The sequence below is a fragment of the Eurosta solidaginis genome, chromosome 2, assembly GCF_040869045.1.
Source record: "Eurosta solidaginis isolate ZX-2024a chromosome 2, ASM4086904v1, whole genome shotgun sequence".
Lineage (NCBI taxonomy): Eukaryota > Metazoa > Arthropoda > Insecta > Diptera > Tephritidae > Eurosta > Eurosta solidaginis.
The window spans coordinates 288477055-288494106 of NC_090320.1; the positions used below are offsets into that span (position 1 = coordinate 288477055).

At 35.6% G+C, this 17052-nt stretch overlaps 1 protein-coding gene across 1 annotated transcript in view; it reads right to left on the bottom strand.

The window, feature by feature from the left end:
- The window catches only part of LOC137241884 (uncharacterized), a 149069-nt gene that overhangs the window by 98382 nt on the left and 33635 nt on the right, over positions 1-17052 (bottom strand). The window contains exons 2-8 of the mRNA XM_067769244.1: positions 14200-14339; positions 7708-8013; positions 7413-7628; positions 7032-7335; positions 3716-3992; positions 3218-3637; positions 1391-1493 (exon numbers count right to left, since the gene is read on the bottom strand). Of these exons, the coding sequence (XP_067625345.1) occupies positions 1391-1493; positions 3218-3637; positions 3716-3992; positions 7032-7335; positions 7413-7628; positions 7708-8013; positions 14200-14316 (1743 nt within the window). The 5' untranslated portion in view covers positions 14317-14339. The remainder of the gene's footprint in view (positions 1-1390; positions 1494-3217; positions 3638-3715; positions 3993-7031; positions 7336-7412; positions 7629-7707; positions 8014-14199; positions 14340-17052) is intronic.

Below are 17052 nucleotides of genomic sequence, written 5' to 3' on the forward strand. Positions count from 1 at the left end.
TGGTATTGTAAGGAAATAAGAAGCTTCGCCTTAATCCTCAATTTCTATTCTCCTAAAGCTTATAAGTATGTACGAGAAACTTGGAAAAATATGCTACCGAACCCTTCTACATTAAGGAGTTGGTATTAAAATATTGATGGCTCACCTGGTTTTACAAAGCACCGGGTGTTACAATCAACACGTATTGGTGAATCACGTAATTGATGAAACAGCTATTAGGGAGCAAAAGATGTATAATCGAGGCGGCTTCAAAGGCGGAATAGATATGGGTATAATTCAAGAAAGTGAAGAAAATGACTCCATTCCCATCGCCAACAGCGTCTTAGTAATAATGGCTGTTTCACTTAACTCCAATTGGAAGATACCAATTGGATATTTTTTAGTACGTTCTCTACGTGGTGAGGAGCAGTGAGCTAGTGATCGAAGAACTCTATGCATTGCATAGCTGCGGAGCTCGGGTGTATTCCATTACTTTTGATGGTGCACCAACAAATGTTACCAAGTGTAATAGTTTAGGAGCCAATTTCACGTATGGACCAAAATTTAATCCAACGTTCATAAATCCTGCTACGAAAGATAAAGTATATATTTTTTTTTTGATTTTTGTCACATGATTAAATTAGTAAGGGATTGTTTGGGCGACAAAAAAGTTATATAGACGGAAGATGGACAATGAATTGAATGGCAATTTCTGGTTGACTTGTACAACGTTCAAAACCAAGAAGGACTGCGTATCGCAAATAAATTAACAAAGAAACATATTAATTATAAAAATAGCATTATGAACGTTAAGTTGGCTATACAAACACTGAGCGGAAGTGTGGGTAAATCGGTTTTATTCTTAGAAAATATTTTACCAGACCACGTAATAAATACAAAATTTGAAGGCAGTAAGGCTACTGCAGAATTTTGTATGAATTTTAATAATATTGACGACATTTTGAACTGTAAAAATAGATATTCAAAGAAAGAATTTGATGGACCCGTTAATGAAGAGACTTTTTTTAAATTAAAAGCGCAGGCAGAAGTATTTATAGAATATATATTAACTTTGCGCAACATTGACAATATTACTCTGATAAGAACTGGTAGAAAAACTGGTTTTCTTGGCCTAATTATTGATTTACAAAATATGTTGGAGTTATATACGAAACTTAAGACGTTCGGCCAATCCTATGTGTTGACGTATCAAGATTTTCTAGAGACCTTTTTTGGCGTCATTCGTGGAAGACGTGGTTTTAACAATAACCCGAATTCCGAGAATTCAAGAGTGCCTATAAACATCTTTTAGTTCGACATGAGTTAAAGTAGTTTCAAAACGGAAACTGTAGTTTTGATAATTTAAAAATTTTAAGTGTTTCTCTTGGCGTAAGCGAAAAATCTAAATTACAATTTGACATGACGGGTGATTTTGACTATGCATATGTTGACACCTTGTGGCAACTTTCTCCGTTTGTCGACGAGGTCGTACCATATATAGCCGGTTGTGTATCCTGGAAGTTATACCACAAATTAAAATGTTTAACTTGTAGAGAACAACTTATTGGCACTGAAATGCCTAGGTTATCGGCTTTAAAAAATCAGGGCCCATATATTCCGCCTTCGAGCGATGTTATAAGTCTATGTTTGCAAAGCGAAAAAGCTATAAGACAAAACGTACAAAAGCTTGATAAAACCAATATTAAATTGTATTTAATGATTCAAGTTATGAACGGCATTGGGGAGGTATTTGTGAACCATTTTATGGAAGATCACGTTAAAGTTGAAACCTTTTTCAGCAATGACTTATTAAACGATCACCGATGCCAACTTTGCAAGTACGTTATAAATATGTATATGGACACACGCCTTTTTTACGAAAGTGCAAAGCAAACCGACGATAAAGCATATGTACGAAAAAAATTTACAAAATTAATTTTGTTTGCACACCGATAATGTTAATACATTTCCGTGTATATGTAAATAATATGCCTTATTATTAATAAAAATGTTATCAAATATAACTAAATATTCTCATTTAAATGAGATCTTTTCAAAGGTAAAAACCATCTTTATACGATTTTAGTACTGTTTTCAACTGCAATAATCTGTTCCATAATAGTAAAAGCTGATTTTACAGATTTTCTCTTAAAGTCGGAAGTCTAAGAAAAAAATTTCAGCTACAAGACCAGCCCTATTTGCATTTATATTTTTTTATGTTTTTAGGCCCATATGTGCTTGAACCGCTCCTGTAATGGTTTGACTTTTCTGTCTGTTTAATACTTCAAAAACTGTTAACCCCATTAAAAAATGAAGAACTCCTTAAAAATATTTGCTTAAATTTTTTTTATTGAAATTTTTGTAAATTTTTTTTTTTATTTTGTTTGTTTAAAATTGTAAACCAGTTAATTTTTGATATATTACTAAACAAAAAATGTCTTCGTTTTTTTAAGTTTTTTTATAAACAATTTTTGTTGTTATATCGGCCTACTGATTTTAAGATCGCGGGTTCGAATCGAGCTCAAGGCCTAACAAAATACAAAATTATTGTTAGGCCTTGAGCTCGATTCGAACCCGCGTTTTTTTATAAAATTAAAAAATTTATTAATATTAATTTAACTGCGCAACAATGCTTTGTCTTTGTACTTAATGTATAATTGCCTTAAAAATTATTAATTTTCAGCAACATATACTAAAGTAATTTTTTTATATCTATACAATTTTGAAAAAATTTTGGTTTCTTAGTAAATAATAACCTGATATAAGCGAGTATTTCAAATCTTTAGGTTCAAATTATATTTCAAAAAATTTCAAATATATTGCAAATTTCAATTTCCCACATTATCTAAAATAAAAAAAATAAAAAATAAAAAATTACTAAATTTGGCTTACACTACTGAGCTACACTGCCATATTGTGTTCAAACCAAATGTGATATTTTATACGTCAAACTATTTAACTGACAGCTGACAGAATGTTCAAAATGGCGTTTTGATAGGGTGTTCAATATGGCGGCACATACGCCCAGCAGCTATCAACCGTGATAGAAAGAGACGCGCGATATGACCACGATAGTATCTTTTGAAATCAGCTGAGGCTGTCTATTTGTTATTTTGACGTCTCTGCTTAAGATATCACACTTGCCTTATCCACAATGTACACTACTACTAAATTACTTGTTTAAAAAGTATTAAGGAACTACGAGTATTAAAAATATTCACAAATAAAAGCTAATCACGATGAACTCGCAGTCGATTGCATTGAACTGCAATCGGCAGATCTTTCACTCGCTTCTATACTGAAATCCGACAATGTCGTATCGGCTCGCTCTAATATTTTCACATTATCATGAACTGCTGTTATTAGTAGAGGTGAAATTTCATGCTGCATTGATATAGTTTTGCCCACTATGCAGTCGGATTCATTGTCTAAATTGTTGATTTTTATTTGTTGTATTAGACGTTGCTGAAAATGCGTCTTAATCGGATACCAAACGATTAATACTACACCAACAAAAACACTGATGATTCCCAATATACGAGCGCCTAAAATAAGCCGTGGCAAGAGTTTAAAGTCTTCAGCTAGATTTGGGGTAATGCGAGTGCGTGCATCGAACCAAAAGAGCGGAAAGAAAATGCGGCGTTTACTACGGAACATGCTGTGCGAGAAAGAAATAAACAGAATAGTAGAGAGGTTTCCCATTGTTTGGTCTGATTCTTGATCTATTGAAACTTACCTAAAAGCTGATATGGGTTCGACTAGCACATTCGATTGAAAACGTGCTGTTACATCGAGCATAAGTCCCGTTTTCGGTTCCAACACCAAATAAAATTCATGTTTATCCTTTTGTGGTTTCAAACCAGCTACAGCACTAAGATATGTTGGATCTGCATCGTAAAAGTGTGGATATGATAGGAACATTGGCGCACCATACCAGCAGGATGAAATATTAATCACACCCGAGGGTACACATTGTCCATTGCAATGGCATACGTTTTCGGGATATAAGGTGCCTAAAATTTAAATAATAACTAGGATTATCTTTTTTTAAAGTATTGCAATCTGTTCCCCATTTGGCTGATGGCCAATTAGCAGTGAGCTTTGAGGAGTACCCGTTTCCAGGGGTGATTGTATCTATATAGCGCTACTGCACTCTACGATATCATCCTAAGTGACAACATGGCTCTGCTCCCCAGGTAGTACGAATTTGAGGAGGCAATGTTTTGCCTTTTTTGGACATCGAAGGTGTATACGATAATCCCTCTCATGATAGCGGAAGCTTAGAAGAGCCGATACCTTAAAAATTACGGATAGACTAACTTTTTCGCACGAGAGCGGCAGACTCGTAGAAAGGATAAAGGGCAGTTCCGTTCAGTGAAAGGGGATGCTCTTGATTGTTCTGTGCAAGTTCTGACACATAATGGTATCTGATTTTAGGGTTACGCAGATAGGCTGCAGTTCAAATATCTTAAGATGGATGTTGAACATGACAGTTTAACCTATTATAACTTATGGCTCGTTATAAATAACAAGTGTTTGGACAGTGAGTACCTGGCATGTGTCTGCATAACAGAAGGAATTCTTCTAAACGCTAATAAGGACTCCAGCTAGCTTAAGAGAGAGAAGATACCATTCTCACTACGAAGGATGTTATTAAAAAGCAGATCGTCTTAAAAAATATAAAGGGGGAAAGAACTGGTAGACAAATTAACGTGGAATGACACCACTCTGAATGGTATGGTATACGGACAGCTTCACGGAATATCAGAGGGATTTATCTTCTCAATATATAAGTGATCACCCATCCATCCAAGACATTACTTAGATCTCTTAACCTTTCTCTGGAACGAAAGCTGACGGTGTAGTTGGTCCAAAAGGTAACTGAATAATGTGCTAACTGGCTGCCTGCTCTACGACCTCAAAATTCGTTTCACTCTATATTGTTACGAATATTATCACCACTAAGCGATAATACCAGCACTAAGCCGATACTAAGCAGCCACTCGTATGTACGTAAACAAATCAATCATCATGTATACACATACATACAAGGCAGCAGAGAGATACCACAAACGCATGTCATCATCAGCCGAAGTAGTACTCACATATACACACGCATATGGGTACAAACTACAAATATACATGTATATACCTAGTAACCAAGCATGAAGTTCACGAAATTACTAGACCTTAAGAGAAATGGGTGAATGAGGAAACCGAGAGTATAAAAGCAGAGCATGCTGAGGCTTGACTAAACAGTTTGATTTAAACACACAATTAGTTGTGAAGTATAAGTGTGTAATAAAGACCATTTTGCATTATTGAATATTGGAGTTATTTATTCAACAGTTTAGCAATTCGAACGTTAGCACAAGGCTTGGAATAAGCGGAATTCCCCAAAATTCGTTACAATATTAAATTAGCGTGCATGCCATCATGAAATATCCCACGCTTCCGATCGAATATATTTATATCCAATGAAAATACCCTCACTGAGTGCAGAGGCCAAATTCGCCCAAAAATATATTTCCTACTTTATTCCTATTAAACCACTTTCTTTACTATATGAACTTCAGTAGAATTTAATGATCGACTTCATTACCTTACAGATCCAACAGAAGAACCCAATAGTTTTATTGTCTGCAGTCCCACACTTCGACCAAGGAAGTACAGAATAAACTTCTCTTCCTTTCCAAAGCAATAGCTCTTGCATAGAGAATTTGGTGATATTCGCACTTATCGTAAAATAGGTGGGCCCGGGGGTACGAGATCCGCAACACTTTGTTAAACCTTTGGGGAGCATCTTTCCACAAAAAGCGTTGTGCCGCCCTTTTTCTATCCAACCATGGTCATAGAGATTTAAAAATTTGATTTATCGCCAAAAGATGGTCGTACAGAATTGCTCTTCTAAAAACCTTCTCTGAACAGCGGGCATCTTAGATATCCTTTGATATATATCTGTACGAAGTACAACACAGCTAAGCACTGCTGAGTAGGTAGCTTAAGGTGAATAATCTTAGATTACCATTTCTATAACACCTTTTTCATTGGACATAAATCCTCAACTTTTTTTCAAGTTTCTCCAACTAAGGAGCCACATTATTCCCAAGACAGTTGAGTCAAAGCGCCAAGCCGACCGATTAAGATTTTATATATATTATTTCTAATTGCTGTTTTTATGTATGGGTCCCTTTTTCGCTCTTATTTGGAATCAAAATCTATAAAAAAAATTTGGTTGTAAAGATGGAGATTGGGGCTAGTAGCAAGCTTTGGGCAATTTTGGTCGTAGTGCTTTTCTTTAGCTATATTTTATTAAAATGATTTGCTAAAAATAAACGATTGTGAGCACACAAAGAAATCTATTTGTACTATGGCACTATTGTGAATAGTTGCACTGCCGTACCGGCAGTTGCTCTCATACGCCAGATGGAAGCGCAAGCTCTAAGCTTTAATTGATTGATAGAACAGCTGATTTCTGTTGATATTTGGTAATTGTCGGTTAGGAATGATGTAGACCGATCTGGATAAATCTTCTGAAGATCCAAGTGTACCGAGGTCGAAATACTTTCGCCTATTTTTGGTAAAATTTAACATGGAACTGCAGATGGAAGAATTTGTTGGCCTACTCAGACGTACCACATAGCCTGCAATTGGACAGTGGCACGTGATAGAGGAAACTACTATTAATACAGCCTTACAGCAAACCGCCTGTATTTCACTTCCAGTCAAAATGATTTTGCTACCGTGGAGGAGCTATGCACATCGCTTGCTTAGCTGGGTCGAGACAACTGACTCCCGCAACACAGATGATGCTGATCTTAAAATATGTCGATGTAGTCACAAGCGAGCTCAGGCTATACAGTTAAGCTCAGGGCTTTAATAGCCATTAATAGTGGCAACTTCCGTTTAGTTGACGCTTAAGTGAGTAGGCAGCTTGAACAACTCCTTGCAAGTCTTATTAGTTTCAAAACGGCTGTATGTGAGAATTGTTTGTAGGCCCATAAAAAGTTAGAGGACTCACGCCCAATACTACGGCACTGTCACTTGCTTACCATTATCCACCATACGTTTGCCACCCTCATAACGGAAACCTTTCACGCCCTCCACCTCCGTTTCTTCTACATAATCCATGCGCATCGTGCGACAAGCATCCGAAAGAAAGAAATGCACCGGCTCGTTGGGTTGCAAGTATAGTGATTGAAATTCACCAGCTGAACCATAAACTTGATCACATTGAGGCGCATAAGCTTGCGTATGCTGACGATAGTTCCAAGTATGGATTTGTCCAAATTTCCGTATATCATCAGCACCGGTGTGAACGTTGAAAATGCCTGTGACATCGGCACTATCGTTACGCTGAGAATAAAAAAACACATAAAAAACTATTTAGCAAGTTTTCCTTATCAATAGTCAGTGCTTGTACAGCGCCTTACCGGATAGCAATAGCCAAATCGATCGAATGGAACGGACACCTCAGTCAGTGTAGCAGGTAAAATATTAGCCGCATCCAAAAGGTAATCATGATAACCAGCAAAAAGCAACTCGTCTACAGTCTTTTTGATCGACATATTATTATCATAAACGTTCAAAGCGAGATCGACGCCATACTGACGAAGGACATTCCAGTTTTTCGCTTTTTTTGAGACACTCTGCAGTTAAAAAAGTTTCGTATTGGTTAGATTTGATAAAGCTTTAGAGTAAACGGTGGTTTGATGCTCAACTACTTACTACAGCCAAGGAGTTCAGTGTAGTGATTACGTCTTCCAAGCTTCCTTTACTGCCCGCGGCATCGAAATAATATTTACTGCTTTTCTTATAGGTTATGGAAGCATTCTCTGGATGCCATTTAATATCAACTTTCTGGGGTTCTTCTGAGAAGCGGTATGGACCCAATTCTTCAAATTTTGGTTTTATGTCGCGATTTTGAAAATCAGCGGGATTTGTCCAGTTAAAAAAGTAAAAATCCAAAGTCAGCTTTATTGGTGGTTTTTTCCAAAGACTGAAGATTTTTGAATTGGGACGTAGCACCATTTCCTGAAAACCAAAATTATTTTTTTATAAATAATAAATCGGAATAAAATGAATAATATATAAAGACAATGAAAGGAAGCGCTGCTGCTTTGGACGAGATCACCACCGATTTAAGGAGAGGAGTCAGATGCGAATGTTCACCACACCAGATGGGGTAACTCGGATACCAATACGGGAGCTGATGTTTTATTTATGTTTATTGTGGCCACTGAACATAGAACGGCAGGGATGACCCGACTTTTTTGAATGGGGTAATGGATAAAAACCTTGGCGCTTTTGATGGGTAGTTTCCCAGGAATAAGGATAAGAAAGACAAACCCTGATAGGGGCCATCTCCCGGTCGTCTTACAGTTTCCAGTGTTCGTGATTATTTCGAAACTATAACAGAATCGCTTTAAACATAAATTCGGAACCATTTTAATGGCGAACGAACTGATTTGTGGTATCAGTTTACTTCGGGATAGTTTCAGAACAGTTTTAGGAATCATTTAGGGACCATTTCTATAATCATCAAGATTATTCAGTATTGTAACGAATTTAGGGAAATTCCGCTTATTTGAAACTTTCTACTAAAGTTCGAATCGCTGAACTGTCGAATTAATAACTTCAATATTCCGTATTGCAAACTGGTTTTATTTAGACTAATTTGAGTGTAGTACTTCATAATTATACTTCACAACTGGCTCGAATTTTCTCAAGTGGGCCACTTTAAAATCGATTATCTCAGTTTTCATTGACTAATACGGTTTTTAGTCGGTTTGGAGGTAGAGACGATCTCCACAAAATATTTTTGCAAAAAATTTTATTTTACATTAGTTATTAACCGTTAGAGTTTTTGATAATGTTATTATCATGTTATTTTAAAAAATTTATAATTCGTGAACGGTTTATCGAAACTCAACGTTTTATACATCAAAATTTTCGTCAATTAATACACTTTGCCATAAAAAAATTTATTTTTATAACAAATTATTATTTTGCAAAAAAAATTCTGTTTGTTTTTAATAATTAAAAATTAATAAAACTTCTCCGCCTGTGAGAAAATTTTAACACATTTCATTATATTCTACAATCCCTTAAAACAATTTTGGTGAAAAAAAAAATCATTATTTTGCATTAGGTCAAAAGTTATACATATTTTGTGACCGCGCTCCTACCTCCAGCGTTAGACGAGCACGTTTTGACGCTCGCGACAAACATACTTACTTTAATAAGTATTAAATAAAAACGATTGATTTTTTATGTTAACTCCGATGATATCGTTTTATTGGCAATATCATCCAAACAGCGGTCAAAAGGAGAAATGTACTTATATATATACTTGATCTCACTTACTAAAGTTTATCACTAATTAGGTACTAATATTTAGAAATAAGAGAAAAGGATATGTCGCCTAAAAGAGAAGTTATGTAGGCAAGTTAACGTATGTAGCAACAAGAGTAAATAATAGATGAAGAAGAGAGAGTAGGTGGGTATAAGGATGTAGTTCGCACCCTGAGTCATCGTAAGACCGAAATTTTGTGCATGATTTATGCTGATCTGGAAAATTCCAAGACGATGGAAAACAAACGAAGAACCGTGCTAATGCTTGCATATTGCCGTGTTTCTCAGTTTCGTGGAAGGTTTGTTTAGAGCAACGTCAATAGCCGTATAAAAAAAATGAATCCACAATATTTTAAATAGTTAATGCTCGATAATGCCTACGACGAATTCATGCTGCAATCCCTTAAAAAAAAAAGAATCACGGAAGAGTTCGTAAAAAATCACTGAGAAATATGATTCGAAATTTGATAAATTTGTTGGAAAATACATGTGCGTGTCGTGTAAAACCCGAATGTACGTCCCGAGTGAAGTAGAAAAAACAAATAATTCCGAAGAAGAAGAAGAAGATGATACTTATTCAACCGACGAAGAAGAAGATGATGTTTCTCGAAACAATTCTTTTGTTCAACATGAAATGGAACGAGGAAAAATCATTGGTATCGTGCAAGAGATCACTTGTTCATCTAATAAGAGAGCGAAGCTTAATATTTCGGACGATGAAAGGAGAAATGTAATGGAAATTACAGAGAAAATACAGTCAAAATTAGGAAACGAAATTCCTAGAAACAACGATCAGCTTCTTAAATGGGTAAAAGACTTGAAAGAAGCAATCTCAAGACAACCAATGAGATCTGAGAAAATGTTTCTTCTAACAACAATGCCAGTGGAGTGGAGTATTCTTAAAACGGCAAAAGTGTTTGGTGTTTCTCGTCGTTTGGCTACTCGAGCAAAAAAATTACGCGCAACTAAAGGATTCGCAGCCCGGGTAAATCCAAAAACTGGACATCCCTTAGATGTGTCGATAGTAGAGAAAGGGAAAAATTTTTATTTATCGGATGAAATTAGTCGTGTTTTACCTGGAAAAAAAGATTCGAAGTCAGTCGTCATTGACGGGAAACGTCATCATGTCACGGTGAGTTTTCTTCGATTGAAAAGGATTTTTTTTTGAATTTTTTGAATATTGAAATACCCTTACAAATCATTGCAGAAACAATTGTTAATGGGCAACCTTGATGAATTACACTCACGTTTCTTGAAAGATTACCCCGATGTGCAAATATCTCTCACTAAATTTAGGGAATTAAGACCACCCCAATGCATATTAATCGGAGCAAAGGGTACACACATTGTTTGCGTTTGTAAAACTCACCAAAATGTGAGATTGAAAATACAAGCCTTGAAACAAGAATTCATAAAGTTTAAGATAGACTACCCAGCAACATACCGCGATTGGCTCCATAAAATCGTTTGCGAAAATCCAACATCGGAATATTATCTTTTGGAGTGCAAAAAATGCCCTGGTACAAAACTTATTATACACGAAATCAAATCAATTTTGATGAATCAGAAGATTCCAAAAATTTCATTTCATCAGTGGGTTTCAACTGATAGGTAAACCCTTTTTTAATTCCTGTTAGAAAATATAATTACACTTGCTGACATTGCGTACACGCAACACTTTTTTTAGATGCCATTTTTCACTGGTCACAGAATCAAGAAAAGTTTTTTTGGAACACCTCGCGGAAGATTTGTTAAAACTTCTGAAACATGATTTCATAGCGAAATCCCAAACAGAATACTTGGCTAAACTCAAAGATACCGTAGGCGAAGGCGAATTCATTGTCACTGAAGATTTTTCACAAAATTATACATACCAAATACAAAATGAAATTCAGTCACAACATTGGTGCAAAGATCAAATCACGCTTCATGTTTTTGTTGTCTATTATAGAGAGAACAATATTTTACGTAATGAGAATTTCGTAATTTTCTCAGAGAATCTGCAGCCCGATTCAGTAGCTGTACATTTGTTTAACGGGAAACTTATTTCCCATTTAAAAGAAAAATTCGGCGGTACTATAAAGAAAATTTTTTATTTTTCGGATGGGGCAGCGTAACAATATAAGAACAAGTACAATTTTTTGAATTTGATTTATCATAAGAATGATTTTGGTATTAATGCAGAGTGGCACTTTTTCGCTACATCCCACGGCAAAGGTGCTTGTGATGGAATAGGGGGTACCGTCAAGAGACACGCGTATTTCACAAGTTTGCAAAAAGATACAGATTTGTTACTAACATCTCCTGAAAGACTGTTTCAGTGGGCAAAGCAATTTTTCAAAAAAAATTCATTTTCATCTCTGCACCAACGAAGAGCATGAAAAGCATAGAGAATTCTTGAAATCACAATTCTTGAGTGCAAAAATGATAAAACAAACACGTTCATTTCACTGTTACCAGCCTTTAGAAAACAAGTTATTGTGCAGAATATTTTCTGCTCACGAAAAAGCAGCTACGATAATTTACACGTAAAAGGGCTTTTCTGTATCGACGTTCGGTGAAACACAACACATTTTTCTCGAAAATTGTAAAATTTTTTTCAAATACTGTAATAAACAAAATTAATAAAATCGGTGGCTCTTGCTGAAAAAGAAAACAATTTTTTGCAGCTCCTAATGACAGGTAATAATGATGATATTGATAGTTTTCAGTCACGATGACTCAGCGCGCAAGCGTCAAAACGTGCTCGTCTAACGCTGGAGGTAGGAGCGCGGTCACAAAAACATGTATAACTTTTGACCTAATGCAAAATAATGATTTTTTTTCACCAAAATTGTTTTAAGGGATTGTAGAATATAATGAAATGTGTTAAAATTTTCTCACAGGCGGAGAAGTTTTATTAATTTTTAATTATTTAAAACAAACAGAATTTTTTTTGCAAAATAATAATTTGTTATAAAAATAAATTTTTTTATGGCAAAGTATATTAATTGACGAAAATTTTGATATATAAAACGTTGAGTTTCGATAAACCGTTCACGAGTTATAAATTTTTTAAAATAACATGATAATAACATTATCAAAAACTCTAACGGTTAATAACTAATGTAAAATAAAATTTTTTGCAAAAATATTTTGTGGAGATCGTCTCTACCTCCAAACCGACTAAAAACCGTATTAGTCAATGAAAACTGAGATAATCGATTTTAAAGTGGCCCACTTGAGAAAATTCGAGCCAACTACTAGCGTGTTTAAATCAAACTGAATACTGACCACTCAGCTTGCGCTGCTTTTATACTCTCCGTTGCTTCATTCGCATATTTCTACTAAAGTCTAGACGTTTCGCCTTCCAGAACTGCTGTATCTCTTGCTTGGTAATTGAGCTACATATATGCGTGTGTATGTGTGAGTAACAACTTCGGCTGATGACCACATATGTGAAATATCTCTTTGTTGCCTTGTATGTATGTGTATGAATGATGACTGATGTATTCATGTATACAAGCCTAGTAAATGTCAACATTCGCCACAGTATAATTAATACCTAATTTTTTGGGATTGGTAATAGGAGACGTGCTGTATTTATGCTCATGGGCGTTTCTGTTGGCCTGCCTTCTGGCTCTGCCCACCAAGGAATGCATTACGTATTGTTGGCTGAAAATTGGAAAATTTGGCAGAAATTCCATCAAAGGGAATAAAGCAATCCGACGCAGATTTAATGTCCTTGCGAAAGGGGAATGTGCCTTGGTGGTTGATGAAAGTGCGTATATCAGATGTGATGAATTCGGCTGATTGCTCAAGCGAAATGAGCATGGGTATGTGGTCGGATGCCAATGTTACCATCGGCTGCCAGTTGACGCAGTTTACAAGCATACTTACAATGAAGATATGTATGTGGTGAGCTATGACAATGCGCTACCATATGTCTGGGCGGTTTTCATCAGTTAGAAGAGCACTAATATCAGGTAATATCGACTGGGGCAGCAGGTGAGAGGGGGAATGTAGATGTTGATGATTTCTAAATTCGCATCGCTCGGACTCCAGAACACCGTCACTGCGGCCGATGCCGGCATCAAATACATTATACTGCACAGAGTGATGCGGCATAACATCCGCATAGCTATGATTCAAGAGACTAAGCTCACTGCAAAATCTGCTTCGCCGACTTGCTTTGGCTACAACGTCCATAGAAAAGATCATGTGCAAGGAAATGGAGGCGGATTGGCATTTATATGATGCTTATATATTATTCGTGATGATGATTATATATTATTCATCATATAAATGCCATTCCGCCTCCATTTCCTTTCGCATGATCTTTTCTATGGACGTTGTAGCCAGAGCAGGTCGGCAAAGCAGTTTTTGCAGTTAGCTTAGTCTCTTGAATCACAGCTATGCGGATGTTGCGCCGCTTCATGAAGTCCACTATCTCCGTTTTCTTCCCAGTAAACTCATTACAGTTTAACTGCATTATTCTGAAGTGCAACGAAGAAGACGCGGTCAATGTAGGGTTGTACCCAGGTGCTGCAAGGCTAGGTGCCATGTGCTGTTGTGCCCCTGGGACAGAATCCACCTGGGTGAGCGTCAGGGTGACCGGTGTTGTTGGGTGCGCGGCTTTGCAGCATGGTGCAACAAAAGCACCCGTCGGGGGACTATCGTCGCTGAGCCTAGAGCATCTAGAAAAATGCCATCGGACAAGACAGGAACTTTGGACTGTTTTTGTTATCATTTTGTGACTGTTTAGGTATCATAGACGAATTATTTGGAAGTTGTTTTCGGAACCGGTTCGCTTATATTTTAACTTCTACGAAGTTTCGTTGTTTGCTTATAAATAGTAAAGTTCTATGTTTAAGAACAATTCATTACCTTTTCCATGATTTTGTTAAATATCGGCTCACTGAAAAATGCGTGTATAAGACCCAGTACGACCAGACAGGAGCCAATGATCTTAATTATAAGGCCATTATTTTTTTTTGGCAGCATATTTAGAACAAATTTAGCCGAAACTGAAATCAAAAGTAATAATAATTAGTAATTAAGTGCACATTATAATGGAGGTAATAAATTTTCATAGCAATTAAGATTAATTTAAATACTTAGCTAAAGATAATCTTTGACAAAAAAAAATACGTTTTAACGATTTTCATAGAATCAACTTATCATTTTGATTAATTAAGTCAATTAAAAGGTATTAAAATCTCAACACAGTTCTTGGAAATTAATTTATCATCTTACTTTCCTTTAATTTACTTCATAATTTGGGTAAATTTAAACAACTTGACATCAGGATGGACAAGGCGACAGCTCTTTCAATTATACCTTGTAAATCTCATCAAAACCATTTCTGACGGGAGTGGGACTCGAATCCGCACTCCTGCAATGAATGCACTGTTGACAAAAAACATTCGGCGAAAGCCATGCCTATGTTGTTGTGCAACTTTTTCCAATAGCCTTCTTTGCATAAGTAGTTTATTCTTTGCCAATTAGCCAATGTTGTTCCTTTGTATTATTGGTCTGTAAATATCTTTTCTCACGGAAGGGGGGAGTCCTGAGAGTAAGCGTAAGAGAGAAACGTAAGCCCAAGCATAGTCTTTGTTAGAGGTATGCTCTAAGGGGGATACAGGTACGGGACACATGTAGTGTGTAATATTGGTATATGTACTGTATGGAATACTAGAGAATATATAAGCGTAGGCGTAGTGTGTTGCATTGGTATGCTGTTTGGAGTAATAAAGAAAAAGAGCGTAAGTACCGGAACTGATTGTTTCTGGTAAGGTTACCTCTATTGTGGGTTAGATGCAGCCTCTGGGTGAGCTCTAGTTAACTTAAAAAAAAAATAAGCTGTATTGAATTAGCGAAACATGCTCATATTGTGTTGCCATACTTAGAGACAAATTGCAAAGCGAGCAGCGGGACATTCATATGGCTGAGTGGTTAAAGGCATCTGCCTTTACACTAGCATAAAGTATGAATGTTGGAAATTTCGAGTTCAATACACAGCTGCCGAGAAGTTAGCTGATGAAGAAGTGGAATTCAGAAACATGTCCTAGGAACCATCGCCGTTTGTAAACTTTGCAATATTTCTCTAATATCAATTTAAACAAAATTTTTTCCGGGTTTACACATCGAATTCCACGAGTACTTGGTATTCACGCCTTTTTATTAGGCGGGGAGTGCCCTTCATTGGATTTATTGTATGAAAACATTTTTTAAAGCATTGTTTTATTTTTTATTTCATAACACTATGCGACGAAATCAACTTTTTTTCTGGGTATTGGACCAAACCAACTTTTTTGAGGAGATTGAAGCGTAAGTATAAAAAGTACTATCTCCGTTTTTCGAAGTTAGCCTCCAAGAAATAGATATCGGCTTCCGAAGTTCGAATTCTACATTTCGAAATTTTATTTTATTTTTTTTGTTAAGGCGTTCAGCAAATTGAAATAGTAAAAATGTGGTCGTGGTCCGCCTTTTTCTTTTATTTGAATGGATGAATTCTTTTTTGAAAAAATTTGTATAACAGCTGTTATACGAGGTGAAAAGTCAGAACTTCAAAAATATGAAAAACCTCATATTTCCGAATTTTAGCAACCCATATATAAAATACTTAATATTGCTGTGAAGCTGGTTAAATGGCCTTTATTTTGATATGCATATATTTAAATGTTATGAAGAAAAATTTGGGAAACCCCCTGTTTAAGCGAAAAAACTCGTTTCTTTACCAAAAATGTATTTTAACCTACACAATTTCCAGTTGGTAAAACTATTGAATATTAAATAAATCATAAACTTGCATTAAATGTGCTATTTTCAAATCAAAGCACTACGTTTTTATAATTCTCGATTATATACAGTACGAGCAATTCCAGTGGAGAGTATGCGCAGACATGAAAGTAGTAGCCACTATCATAGGACTGGCACCGCCTGGATGACCAAGGAATATGTGCTTTATTTGTTTGTGGGATACGCGTTATACCGGAGACCAATACAATTAAAAAAAAAAATACAATAAAAAAGATTGACCACTTCGATACGAAAATACTGTTGGGAAAGCAAACGTCATAAACAGTTCTCTAGTAAGTCGTGAGAAATTTTTGATTTCGCCACTACATATAAACTACTAGTAACAAACTTTATCAAGTCATTCATTAAAACCAATGATGACTCAAAAGCGTGTCTGAGACAAATGTTTCCTAAAATTTCTTGCGCCAGAATTGAAGCAGGTTCGTATTTAAATTACATATTAATATGCCTTTGACTTATAGATTTTTATATATTTTAATACATGTTTAGATATTTTTAACGGTCCAGACATTCGAAAGATGATAAAAAGCGAAAATTTTACTAAAACCTTAGATACTAATGCTGTGATTGCTCGGAGTGTATGTATGTATGTATTTATTTGAAAATTTGTTCCTAGCACAACAATTTTGACAAATTATTTAACAGTGCTAGTCATGAATAGCATGAGATATAAAAATTGAACATTTATAATAATAATAAATTAGATTAATCAAATTAAATTAAATATAACGGAAAAGTAGTTAATAAATATTAAAAGACAGCAGTAGTGATGATAACCTTTGGCTGGTTATAGATTGAATAGTATTTAACAAATAAAGAAAGAAGACACAGAGAAAGGAAAAGGACTTAGAAATGAACATTTTAACAACAACAATTTGAGATCCAGTTTAAGAGTCGTTAAAAAATGATGTTAGCTCT